This window comes from Stenella coeruleoalba (assembly GCF_951394435.1).
Source record: "Stenella coeruleoalba genome assembly, chromosome: 7".
In the NCBI taxonomy this organism is placed as follows: Eukaryota; Metazoa; Chordata; class Mammalia; order Artiodactyla; family Delphinidae; genus Stenella; species Stenella coeruleoalba.
The window spans coordinates 9,314,682-9,327,030 of record NC_137153.1 but is presented as its reverse complement, the minus strand read 5'-3'; the positions used below and the strand labels follow the sequence as shown (position 1 = coordinate 9,327,030).

General features: G+C 41.7%; 1 protein-coding gene across 1 annotated transcript in view; it reads right to left on the bottom strand.

Annotated features, from left to right (window-relative positions):
• Window positions 1-12,095, bottom strand: part of LOC307189567 (annexin A10-like) — a gene marked incomplete at both ends in the record, with an annotated part of 44,645 nt that extends 32,550 nt beyond the window's left edge. Inside the window, 2 exons of the mRNA XM_079927750.1 lie at window positions 6,165-6,246; window positions 11,994-12,095. Coding sequence (XP_079783876.1) covers window positions 6,165-6,246; window positions 11,994-12,095 — 184 coding nt within the window. The remainder of the gene's footprint in view (window positions 1-6,164; window positions 6,247-11,993) is intronic.
• Window positions 12,096-12,349: the final 254 nt, after the last annotated feature.

Below are 12,349 nucleotides of genomic sequence, written 5' to 3'. Positions count from 1 at the left end.
GATGGAGGTCACAGGGCAGCCCCTGACATGGCGAGGGACCTCCCGTCTCTCCTCTTGATGCTACAACTACAGATTTTCCTTCAAAAGGATTCAATAAAAATACAGAGGAGTGAAGAATGTGGTCTTTCTTCTACCACCCCTCCTACCCCACCAACAAAAGGCTTTCCTGGACGCCAAGCTGATTCCTGTTTGAATTGGCCACGTGTCTTTCTTACTGTACGGTTTGATATGACTTACAACAAATGTACATTAAGACAAAAGTAACTGCTGTGGTGCTGATGTCAGCAGGTGAGAGGATCCCGGTCATTGTCTCCTTTGGAGAAAGAATCCCACAAAGAGACATTGTAAAGCAGGCACAGAGTTCATTGGAAGCACAGTATGAGAAAAAAGAAGCGATTTATTTAGAGCAGAAGCAAAGCACAGATACACACCCAGAGAAGAGTGCAGGAGTCCTGAATGAGGAGAGTGGATTTAAATCACTTATTCGGGACAGTTCTTCCAGGTCTCTGTTCTCCTCTGGCCAATTATCTCCCTTCTTCTCCCACATCTGACCTGTCTCAGGGCCCTCCCGGTATGTGTGCACATCTTTTTGCCAAGATGGATTCCAGCGCTGAGGCTGACGGGAGGTCTGACAACACATATTATGGGGTAGTGCCCCCTCCCTTTTTGACCCCCTGAGGAGCCTCTCTGTGCATGTGCGCTTGGAGAGGTTTCCCTGACCTCAGGAGATGTGATAGTCATGGTCATCTCACCTCTTCAGCAGAGCTCAGCTCCTGCCATTAACTTTGTCCTTGGAGTGTCAGGGGAAAACAGAGCTCCAGTTGAGTCCACTTGACAAACCCCAGCTGCTCAGCCCAGGGAAGCATCTGCCTCATACCTCAGTCCAGACCCCAACAGAAGGAAGAGTCCTGGGGAAGGGGCTGTGAGGGGGGGACCATGCCCCTGCCCAGGGGTGGGCGGCCCCTCCCCATAACAGAGGCTCTGCTCCTGGGCTCTGAGGCCCCGCTTCCTCCTGCACCAACCCATGAACCTGAAAAAACGCCTGAATGCACAGCTGCTTCAGGGAAATTTAGCTGCAATGTTAGTGGTGGTAGAGTAACCAAGAAGGTGTTAGCATCCCCTCAGCTTGACCAAAATCCAGACAAACTTCTCCTGATTAGAAGCCTTTGACCTCTTTCCTTCCTCCTTTCTTTCTTTCTCTTTCTTCCTTCCTTCCTTCCTTCCTTCCTTCCTTTCTTTCTTTCCTTCCTTCCTTCCTTCTTTCTTTTCTTTCTTCCTTCCTTCCTTCCTTCCTTCTTTTTTTCTGAGAGCATTTACTTCAGAAAACTTGCAGTTGTAAATTCTTTCTTTTCCCCTCAAGACATAAATCTTGTCCCAACCACCTGCCAGTTTTAATGCCCAGAAATGCCTTTCTCAAGGACTTGGGATGCATCCCTTTGAAATACAATCGCCAGGAAAGATAGAGCCACTGCCTCCCAGCCTCTGTGGCAGGCAGGACCCTGAGTACCCATGAGCAGCCTCAGAAGTCCTCATTGTGTTGACCAAGGCCCCCGCCCCTGTGACCTCTAGAACATCCCAGGGCTCAGACCTCGCCTGCCTTTTGTTTCAGAGGAGCTGAGTTCAGTCTCTCTCCTCTTTCATAAAGGCTTCCCTGCCTGTTGAATTCTGTGTGGTATACTTTCCCTTTGACAAATGATGGAGATGAGGAGAAGAATGAGTTGAAAGTGCTAGGATGTTAAGCAGATCATCTTTTTGGAAGTTAAAGCCATCCTGGATGTGTTCGGCTCATGGGAGTGTGATGAGCTGCATGTGAAAACGTCCAGTGAATGAGGGCACAGGACTGGATATACACGGATGACCGTGCCTGGAAGAACCCAAAGGGGGAGCGAGGTATTTATGCAGGGGAGAGAAATGGAGCTGCAGAATGGAGGGAGGGAGGCAGAGGATCAGCTCCAGAGCCTGGGATTTCGGGTTTGGGAGCAAAGGCAGCCTGTAGAGAAAGGCACAGAGCATCAGGTTCACGGGGCCCCAGGTTCAGCGCTGGAGCCAAGGGACATTAGGTGGTTCTGAAGGGATCTGCTGACTGCGTGATGGGCGGTCCAGAGGAACGTATTTTTAATAATAAACAGAAGGTTTTTCAATTGGATCCATTGTTGATTTTGCTGTCGTCACACCTTCGTAATTTTTGTAGCCTTCTGGTTTTCGTTGTTGTTCTGTCGGGATTATCCACAACCTACCTCTCTGAATTACTCTCCATTTTTCAAAGTTCATAGCAACTCTGGCTCATTTATCCTTCTAGAGATATTTCAGAGTAATATCATATGGATCTCAAAAATATTATTAAAATTTCAATTAAAATAACTGTAAACTTAGGAATCGATTTAGAGAAATTATATTTCTGTCACTAACATGATGAATCTGTTGAATTAATTATGTGTTTTTCTTTTCTAAAAGACTTCGTAAAGATTTGTAGAGTTTTTACAAATAACAAGAAACCTGATTTTGTTGAAATTATTCATATTTGCATTTCTATTGATATTTCAAGCTATATTATTTTTGCTTTGTTTCTTAACACATAATTGCTTAATGAAGTAAATGATGTCAAATTTTATGTTGACTTTGTATCCAGAAAAATTATTGAACTCTCACAGTTTTTAATAATGCTTTTGCTTGATTACCTTGGATTTTGAGATATATTAATAATGTCCTCTGCAATTTCAGAGAATTTTGATTTGTTTTTTAGAATCATCGTATCTATTTCTCTTTCTTGTCCTGTTATATTAGGGGCAGGAATTTCTAGATAATTCCTATCCGACGGTTTAACAGAAAAATCTGACATGATGAACCGTAGCAGTCTTATAGGTTTTTATGATGTACAGTTGATTCTTGTTATTAGTGAAAGATTTCTACAAAGTCACAGTCTTATAGCAGTCTTATAGGTTTTTATGATGTACAGTTGATTCTTGTTATTAGTGAAAGGTTTCTACAAAGTCACCGTGAGCATGAATTAGTAAATGCTGAACGACTGCTTCTAGGGGAAATATAGGAAAACTCAGCCGCTAGGAATAGAGGGAAACTCCCTCCACTTCTGTAAAGAAGGTCTACACACACCCTACGGCTCACATCATATTGGTGGTCAGTGAGGGCTGGGGCAGGTGAGGACGCCTAGTCTAAGTAGCACCCAGTGTTTCACAAAGATTCATTTTGTCCTGGACGCAGCTTTAGCGTGAGTTAGGCATATAGGTTAAAAATAGTTCCCCTTCCCAGGATCTCATAGGCATGATCTGGAAATTATATATATTAACTGAGACAAAAGAAACGCAGTTGTTCTAAGAGTGCGTGGGTAGGGAAGTAGCTTGTCGCAGTTAGGACTTGGCAAGTGGACTGCACTGTTAGACATCGTTACCTGAGAGGTACTGCTTTTCCTTGGTGAATTGTTATACAACTTAAGACAATTTTTGTTAAAACTACTCATTTCCATTTGCGTCAGAGAATATTTTTGCTTTCTGATTTTTCTATGTAAGACACAGTAGCCAAGTCAAAAACCAACAAGTGAGACTACATTAAACTCAAAAGCTTCTGCAGAGCAAGAGAAACAATCAACAAAGTGAAAAGGCAACCTATAGAATGGGAGAAAATACTTGCAAATCATATACCTGATAAGGAGTTGATAGCTGCAATGTATCAGGAGCTCATACAACTCAATAGTAAAAAAAATAATAATCTGATTGAAAAACATGGGCAAAGGACCTGAATAGACATTTTTCCCAAGAAGGTGTACAGATGGCCAAGAAGTACACGAAAAGCTGCTCAACATCACTAATCATCAGGGAAATGCAAATCAAAACCACAGTGAGATATCACCTCTCACCTGTCAGAACGGCCATCATCTGAAAGACAAGAGATAAAAAGTGTTGGCAAGGATGTGGAGAAAGGGGAACCCTCCTGCACTGTTGGTGGGCATGTAAATTGGTGCAACCACTATGGAAAACGTTACGGAGGTTCCTCAAAAAATTAAAAATAGAGCTACCATGTGATCCAGTAGTTCCACTCCTGGGTATTTATCCACAGGAAATGAAATTGCTATCTTGCAGAGTTATCTCCACCCCCATGCTCATTACAGCATTATTCACAATCGCTGAGACATGGAAACCACTTAGGTGTCCCATCGACAAAGGAATGAACAAAGAAAATATGATACACACAATGGAATATTACTCAGCCACAGAAAGAAGGAAATCCTGCCATTTGTGACAACATGGATGAATCTTGAAGGCGTTACGCGAAGTGAAATAAGACAGAGAAATGCAGATACTGTATGATCTCACATACATGGAATCCACAATCGCTGAATTCATAGAAACAACCAGGGGCTGGGGAATGGAGGAAAGGGGGAGGTGACAGTCAAAGTGTACAGACTTCCAGTTATAAGAGGAGTAAGTTCTGGGGATCTAACATCCGTCATGGTGACTACAGTTAACAATACTGTATTGCATACTTGAAAGTGGCTAAGAGAGTAGAGGGTAAATGTTCTCACCATAACAATAATGACAAAAATGGTAATTCTGTGAGAACAAGGATGTGTAAACTAACCTTATTGTGTTGACCATTTAGCAAAATATACGTCTTTGAAATCATCACATGGTACACTTTAAACTTACACAATGTTACAGGTCATTTGTGTCTCGGCAAAGCTGGAAAAACCCCACAGTAGCCGAGGAAAACATTTGCAATTGTCGTTTTCGATTGCCCTTTGCCAGGGGCATCAGGATGGATAGACTTTCACAGCATCTTGAGCTGTGTTCTTGCTTTGTCGTACTAGAGCAGAGGTGTGCTGTCAAACCCCAAACCTCCTGAAATTCTTCAGCTAAAACACTGACGAGCAAAAACCTACAAGGGTCAAAATGAATCCAAATTCTGACCCTAAAATTGCGATGACAGGAAAATTGAAACTGGCACAAAGAAGAATTTTCAGTGAATAGATTGCTCTGATTTATAGTTTTAAAGCAAAAATTATTCTCCTGAAGAAAAAGTTAATCCATAACTGTTCGTTGCCCTGTCTCCAGATTTTTCTAGCGATGATTAATATTTTTAAAGGCATAAGCATTGCGGACTCTTAATGTTGACTTTAGAGCACATTCAAAGTCCTTTATTGTTTTCCTCCAGGGTCCTGCTAGTGGACACACACACACACACACACACACACACACACACACACACACAGACAGTATAGCTTGTGTAAAGATGACCTTGTCTTCAAAGCTGAGAGCTTGCTTTCTCATGAAAGGCTTTTTATGTTTCATGCAAATGTTTCCTTTCTGTTGTCAGTGTTCGTCTTCGTGCTCACCAGAAGTCTCCTTAGGACAGGTTGGATGTTTAACAGCTCCATATCATATCTTAAAGATTAAATCTTTTTTAAAAGAACTCAACAACTTCCCACTTCTCTCCACATTTCTTTCCTGAACTCTAGTTCATTCACTGGACATGCACTTACAAGCACCTGACCCAGCCTCCCACCCTGGGAGCTCAGAGGCCAGTCAGCAGGTGACGGGGGTGGGGGGAGGGGACAGGCCTGGTGGAGGTGGGGTCAGAGGCAGGACCTTGCAGAAGCAGGTGCTGGGCTTGGGACGACTGATGAGTTTGGAGGGCAAAGAAGGGTTCAAAGAGGAAGGCTCAATTGAAGGGGTTCCTGAAGGAAGAGAATTTGAATTCCAAGTAGATGGGAGAAGAATATAGCCTTCCAGGCAGGGGGATTACTGGGCCAATTTGCAGGGATGTGGAAAAGCAGATCCCCCGGGGGAGCAGCAGGAAGTCTGACTTGGCTGGATGTGGGAGTCTCAAAGGAAACAGGCTAGAAAACAAACAAGGGCGAAAAAAGGATGTTTATCCCAGATTAAGTTTTTTGGTTTGGAATTTCATTTAGTTGTTAGGCATTTAAGCATCTAAGGCGAAAACATGTCAAGGTCAGATCTGCAATTGCGAGAGGCAATTCTGTTGATCTTTTCTATTATTTTCTTGTTCTACTTTTTTGCCCAGCTTTTTGTTTGAATCAGTGTTTGCTTTCTGTTAGACATCAGCTGTTTACACCCATATTACAGTCTTAAGACAAGGTAAAGCACAGGAAAAAAATGATCAAGAAAGGTGCTAGAAATCACCAGGCTTACCAAATCCCTGGAGTGCTTCCCCCAGCATTTGGGCATCCATCATGGGGTTGAAATTGGGAGCTGGGAAGATGGTTCCCTGCACCTGGTGGGGAGAGTCAGAGAGAAAGGGATTGCAGTAATGCACACCAAAGGTTTCAACATTTTTTTAGATAAATAAAAACAAAAGTACATTCTGTATGTTTGAATTACTCTAAGACATACACACGGGTCTATTAAACAAATGTGTTAATCGTATGTCAATTGCAGAGACTTAATTGTGTTCTTCTAGTCTATTGGCTTCTCCTGCACTGGCATCTATTGTTCATCTAGGAAACGGAGAAACTAGAACTAATAGTAGAAGAGTGTAAGAATCAAATAAATACATGTCTTCTTAGTAAACAGTAAGCATTTTCTTAGGAATTGGAGACTATTTTATAGAAACTGAAAAGAGATGAATTGTGGGGATTCATCCCATTTAAATGAGTTATAAGTGGCAGTTAACCACCACAGCTTTTTTTTTTTAACAATTCAGAGGCCCTGAAATCATATTAGAGGAAATTGAAACATTTGAATTTGGATTAGGGATTCATGATGAAGACAGGGCAGAGATTTTTGGCAAAGCCTCTGCAGCTACAGAGGAAGACGTGAACTCCTGATAATTCTCTGTTTCAGTTCTCATTCATGCTAATAATAAAATGGCAGAAGACATAGGTGAGGCTTTGAGTCGCTTATTTGAGACAGAGCCAGCAGGACTGGGCTCTGTAGGATGACACTCAGACCACCAAAGTGTATTAAGAAGGGGAGCTCTCCCCTGTTTGTCGTGAGTTTGCCCAGAAACATTGGGAAAAATGTCTTCCTGTAGAAAACAGGTCTCCAGGCCTTCAGCGGGCAGGTTCACCGAGCTCTTTTGCAGCAGGTGAAGTTTTCCAGGGCCCATCATCTAACAGCAGAAAATTAATTAATTGATGAGCAAAAGACTGGACCGAACTTCTAGTCCAAGAAATATGCATATACCGATGCCAAAATATTTATGAAAAGATTTTTGGGGGATTAAGAAAACTGTTCACTTGAGTTAAAACTAAGAATTCAATTCCATTTGTATTCTGCTTGACTGATGTTGATAAACAGGAAGCTGCCTGTTTGAAGTAGACTGGAAACCATAGAGTAGTTGTAATATGGACATATTTTCGTACGTAGAAGTACAACCAAGGTAGTGAAACATTCTTCTTAAATCCTAGACGGACAGACATATGTAATTAAAATATGAACACAGTTTGCATCTTATGATGCCCGTGCCTGAGTTTACAAACCAATGTCCAATTTGCTTCTAATAGTTCAAGCTTCTTGGCAATGATCCAGAAACTAAGTTCTCTTGAGTCAACCCATGATTCTAGAAGCTATTTATTAGGAGACATCATGAATTTTATCTCCCTTATTCACTAGCCAGTCCCATTGGCTGAGATTCTATCAGGAAAACAGACTATGATTCTTCTTATATTTACTAAATTAAGTTCAGAGATCAGATTCTAAAATTAATTTCCTGATTGAGTTCTCCTCACCTCAGTCATTTTGTTTTGAATCTTATAACCCTAGAGAAATTTAAGATTTAAACTTTTGAAAGAAGAGCCATGCCTTTAAATGTAAAATTTCTTTTCTGCTATTTGTCACTGCCTTTTACTAAATCCTTTTTGTCTGTGTAGCTTTTTCTGTTTTTTTTTTTTCATTGGAAATATTAAAGGTTTTTTGAGGCATGGGAAAGAGGTAACTTTAGTTCCCTGTTTCAGGAGTTAGAAGGCTTGTTTGGACAAGTCTGGAGGGGCAGTAGCATTCATGCCTGGTGACCTTAGTCTTGCTGTGTGCTCTCAACCAAAGGACTGTTGTAAAGTATAAAAGAGAAAATGTATTTGAAAACAATGGGACATATTGTTAAATAAGTGTAAGTTACCTAGGCAATTTCAGCACTGAATGTGGAAATGTCCATCACAAAACAGAACATTTCATTCCTGGCCGGGCTAGGATCCCCCAGTTTTCTACTGGAGTATGTGCTACAAAATGAAACTGTTTATCTTTTGCACAAAAGAAACAAATGAAAGATAGAAAAAAGAAAGAAAAAAGCTCTGAAAGTTATACATAAAGTTGGAACTGCCTATAGTGATTTATCAGACACGATTTGTATGTGAAATAAGAGTCCACAGTTTTTTTAATCCTTATATAGACTACTAGTACAATGTATTTTTACAGTGTAGTGCAAAAATTATTATTCATTTATTTATTACAGTTCCAATATCCTTAGTCACTTAAAATTATCTCCTTATCAATTGGCCTTAAACGAATACACTAAAAATGTTTTTTTTAAGAAAACATTGTGAATGTTTAGTAATTCAGGAAATAGTTTTATAGTACTTGTCATTCATGCCCATTTATATAGCGTATTAAATCATTGTATTCATTTTATGTCAATTATACTTCAGTTAAGCTCAAGTGAGCAGTACTATTCCATGTAAGACACGTACTTAGTGTTCCTTTTACTTATTTTCTCATTGGGATGCTGACTTTGTCTTTTAATGGTCATATTTTTCCAGTTTCATTGGGGTATAATTGACATAGAACATTGTGCAAGTTTAAGGTACACAGTGTGACCTGATCCACGTGTACACTGTGAAGTGATCCCCACGGTAAGGTGGGTTAACACACCCCTCACCTTGCACGTCCCTTTTTTCTGATGAGGACATTTGAGACCTATGCTCCTAGCAGCTTTCCTGTATACAAGACAGTGTTGAAAACTGGATGTGATGAACTGGGAGATTGGGATTGACATATATACACTAATATGTATAAAATGGATACCTAATGAGAACGTGCTGTATCAAAACATAAATAAAATTAAATTAAAAAAAAAAGAAAACTGGAGTCACCGTGCTGTACATGACATCCCAGGACTTGTTCACCTCAAAACCGGGAGTCTGTACCTCTGACCAACATCGTCCCTGACAATCACCATCCGTCAGGGGCCATTTTGACTGAACTGACCAGTTAAGCTAAGGAAACAGTTCAGTTACCAGTTTTAACTTTGTCCCCTGAATTAAACAAGTATTTGAAAAAATTAATTGATTGATTAATTGCTTTGGGCCTTAAAACTTTTTTCAAGTGATTACAGTGTACCTGTAGGTATGTGTTCCTCTATTTTCTTTGGACTGTTTTCCAATATTTGTGCTCGGCCGCATTCTGTGCATCCTCACACCCAACACCAGGCTCCCTGATGACGTCAGTCTACACTGAGAGCTTCTTAAACTTCCCTACCACTCACTGACCTTTTATTTTTCATTAGTGTCTTGCATTTTTCTATTTGATACAGTTCTTTTTTTTTTTTTTTTCGCGGTACGCGGGCCTCTCACTATTGTGGACTCTCCCGCGGTGGAACGCAGGTTCCAGACGCGCAGGCCCAGCGGCCATGGCTCACGGGCCCAGCCGCTCCGCGGCATGTGGGATCCTCCCAGACTGGGACACGAACCCATGTCCCCCGCATCGGCAGGCGGACCCCCAACCACTGCGCCACCAGGGAAGCCCCTCTTTTTTTTTTATTATTGAAGTACCATTGATTTACAATGTTGTGTTGATTTCTGCCGTACAGCAAAGTGACTCAGTTATACATATATATACATTCTTTTTTATATCCTTTTCCATTATGATTCATCTCAGGATATTGAATAGAGTTCCCTGTGCTCTACAGTAGGACCTTGTTGTTTATCCATCCTGTATGTACCAGTTTGCGTCTGCTAATCCCAAACCCTGAGTCCATCCCTCCCCCACCTCGCCTCCCCCTTGGCAACCACAAGTCTGTTCTCTGTGTCTGTGAGTCGGGTTTTATTTCGTAGATAAGTTCATTTGTTGATACAGTTCTTAAAGTTGGGGCTTTGCCTATGTCAAGTACAGTATTGTTTTATAATTTGCTGCCATACAAGTAGTTGTTCTGTGGCTTCATTCCTTATCCTTCTAGTTATATTTTACGTCCCTTGTCTGCAGAGGGTACCTCAAAACTATGCGTGATTTTCTGTGCAGTGAGACATCTTTTTAAAATGTTCTCATTCACTGGTGATGTCACTTAAGTTAAATGATTGCTTTAAAAAAATTCATTAATGAGATTTTTGGCCAAATGACCTGGCTTTATATATAATTAATATGATAAACTTTGTTTGTTTTTTTTTTACAAATACAGAATGTACATGAATTAATCAGATTCTTGAAGTCATTATACTGATCATATTTATTGTTTGTATCAGGAAAACTGAAGAGAGACAAACAGATCAGACAAATGAGAATTGTCCTGGAGAAGAGGGTGTGGGGTGGGAGACGGGCCTAGTTAATGGGGCACGTCTGGCTTGACAGTGACTCGGGTGGGAAGCAAAGATAGAGGTGAGCTGTCACGTGATTACCAAGGGACATGGAGTGTTTTTTTAAGCAAGAGAGTGAAATAATCTGATTGGAGTTCCACTCTACAGCCACTTAAAGAAAGAAACCAAAAGAAGTGATAGAGGTTGTAGGCATGGCTAATTCAGAACCTCTAGCAGGTATAATGCACAGCTGAACTGAAGCAGACTGTGTGTTCTTGATGAATGCAGTTTTGCTTGTTGACCGAGAGTAAGTTAACTTACTAATTTTTGAGGTGTATTTTAAGTTAACCCAGTCACGTTAGTTTAACCTTCTGAAAGAGTAAGAGACTGTCGTGTCAGGTATTTCTCAGCGTGTATACCTTTTAAAGCAAAGTCCTTTTTTTTTTTTTTTTTTTTTTTTGCGGTACGCGGGCCTCTCACTGTTGTGGCCTCTCCCGTTGTGGAGCACAGGCTCCGGACGCGCAGGCTCAGCGGCCATGGCTCACGGACCCAGCCGCTCCGCGGCATGTGGGATCTTCCCGGACCGGGGCACGAAGCCGTGTCCCCTGCATCGGCAGGCGGACTCTCAACCACTGCGCCACCAGGGAAGCCCGCAAAGTCCTTTTTAATGTACGTGTTCCTAATTTGTTCACATCTTAGAGCAGAATGGAAATTTTGAAAAAGTGGACACTTTCCAATGTGACATGAAAATAATGTGTATATGGTAAAATTATTTTTTTTTACCTTGAAAATGGTCACATTTAGAAATAGTATCACTTGTCGCAGGCAAAGTAAGTCCCAGTGTCTGTCATTTCCATTTGAACTCTCACCACAAGGTGATCAAAATATAATCTTTGCTTCTAGTCATTTGCGAATTTAGCTTTTGACAGAGGAATAAAAAACACTCCCTTTTTACATGACAGAATAAACTGTGTCATGAACTCACTGTGCAGGAGATCATGAGTGATTTGAAGATTTAAAATTGGTTCCAGAATCTACCCCCTGAGCAAATAATGAACGGAGTTCTTTAACTGACAGAATTTCACAATTATTGTCTGGAACTGAATACAGACTGGAAAAGTCACATATAGACGGCTCATGAAGTTGATAAACACATGTTCATCATCTCATATCAGTAGGTACATGGATAATGCGTATTTCACTCATTCATAGTGACCCAGGGGCCCGGGGTCCATAAACCCATGTTGCTTCTTATTCAACACCCGCATTGTAGTCCTTTCTCTCATCTGGCTTTTAAGTCACCCTCATCCCGACCACCTGAGAACCTAAAGAGTTTGGACTTTGAAATGTCAGCTGGACTGACTGGGCACCTGCCAGCATGTGGGTTTCAGCGAATAATTCAGCTTTGTTTCGGTGTAACGGAGATTCTTAGATTTCTAGTGAACTGAGGGTTTTTGGAGCCCTCTGAGGAAATCCTACAGAAGTCCTGGGCCTCCGTTACCATAGGGCACATACTCACCTTTGGAGCACTGGCCCCTGGATCTCCAAACGCCCTGAACCCCACTCTCCTTTGACTTCTGTCTGACAAGAGCTTCCTGAACGGTTTCAGTGGCTTCAGCATGACCAGCCCTAGGGGTTGAGTAACCAGTGTGTTAACCCACCCTCTCTCATCTTCCACGAGTGTGTCCTTTAGTCCAGTCCCGTCCGTCCTCTCCCCACAATACCTTCCACGGGGCCCCCTTGTCTTAACCTCTGCTACTGCCCCCTTTACCCCTTCCCCCGGGTCGCACCCAACGAGCTGTTCCCTCAGCCAGAATGGTCCTTCCCAAGATCAGACACGTCCTGTGTCCTTCTCTGCCTAAGTCCTTCCTGCCC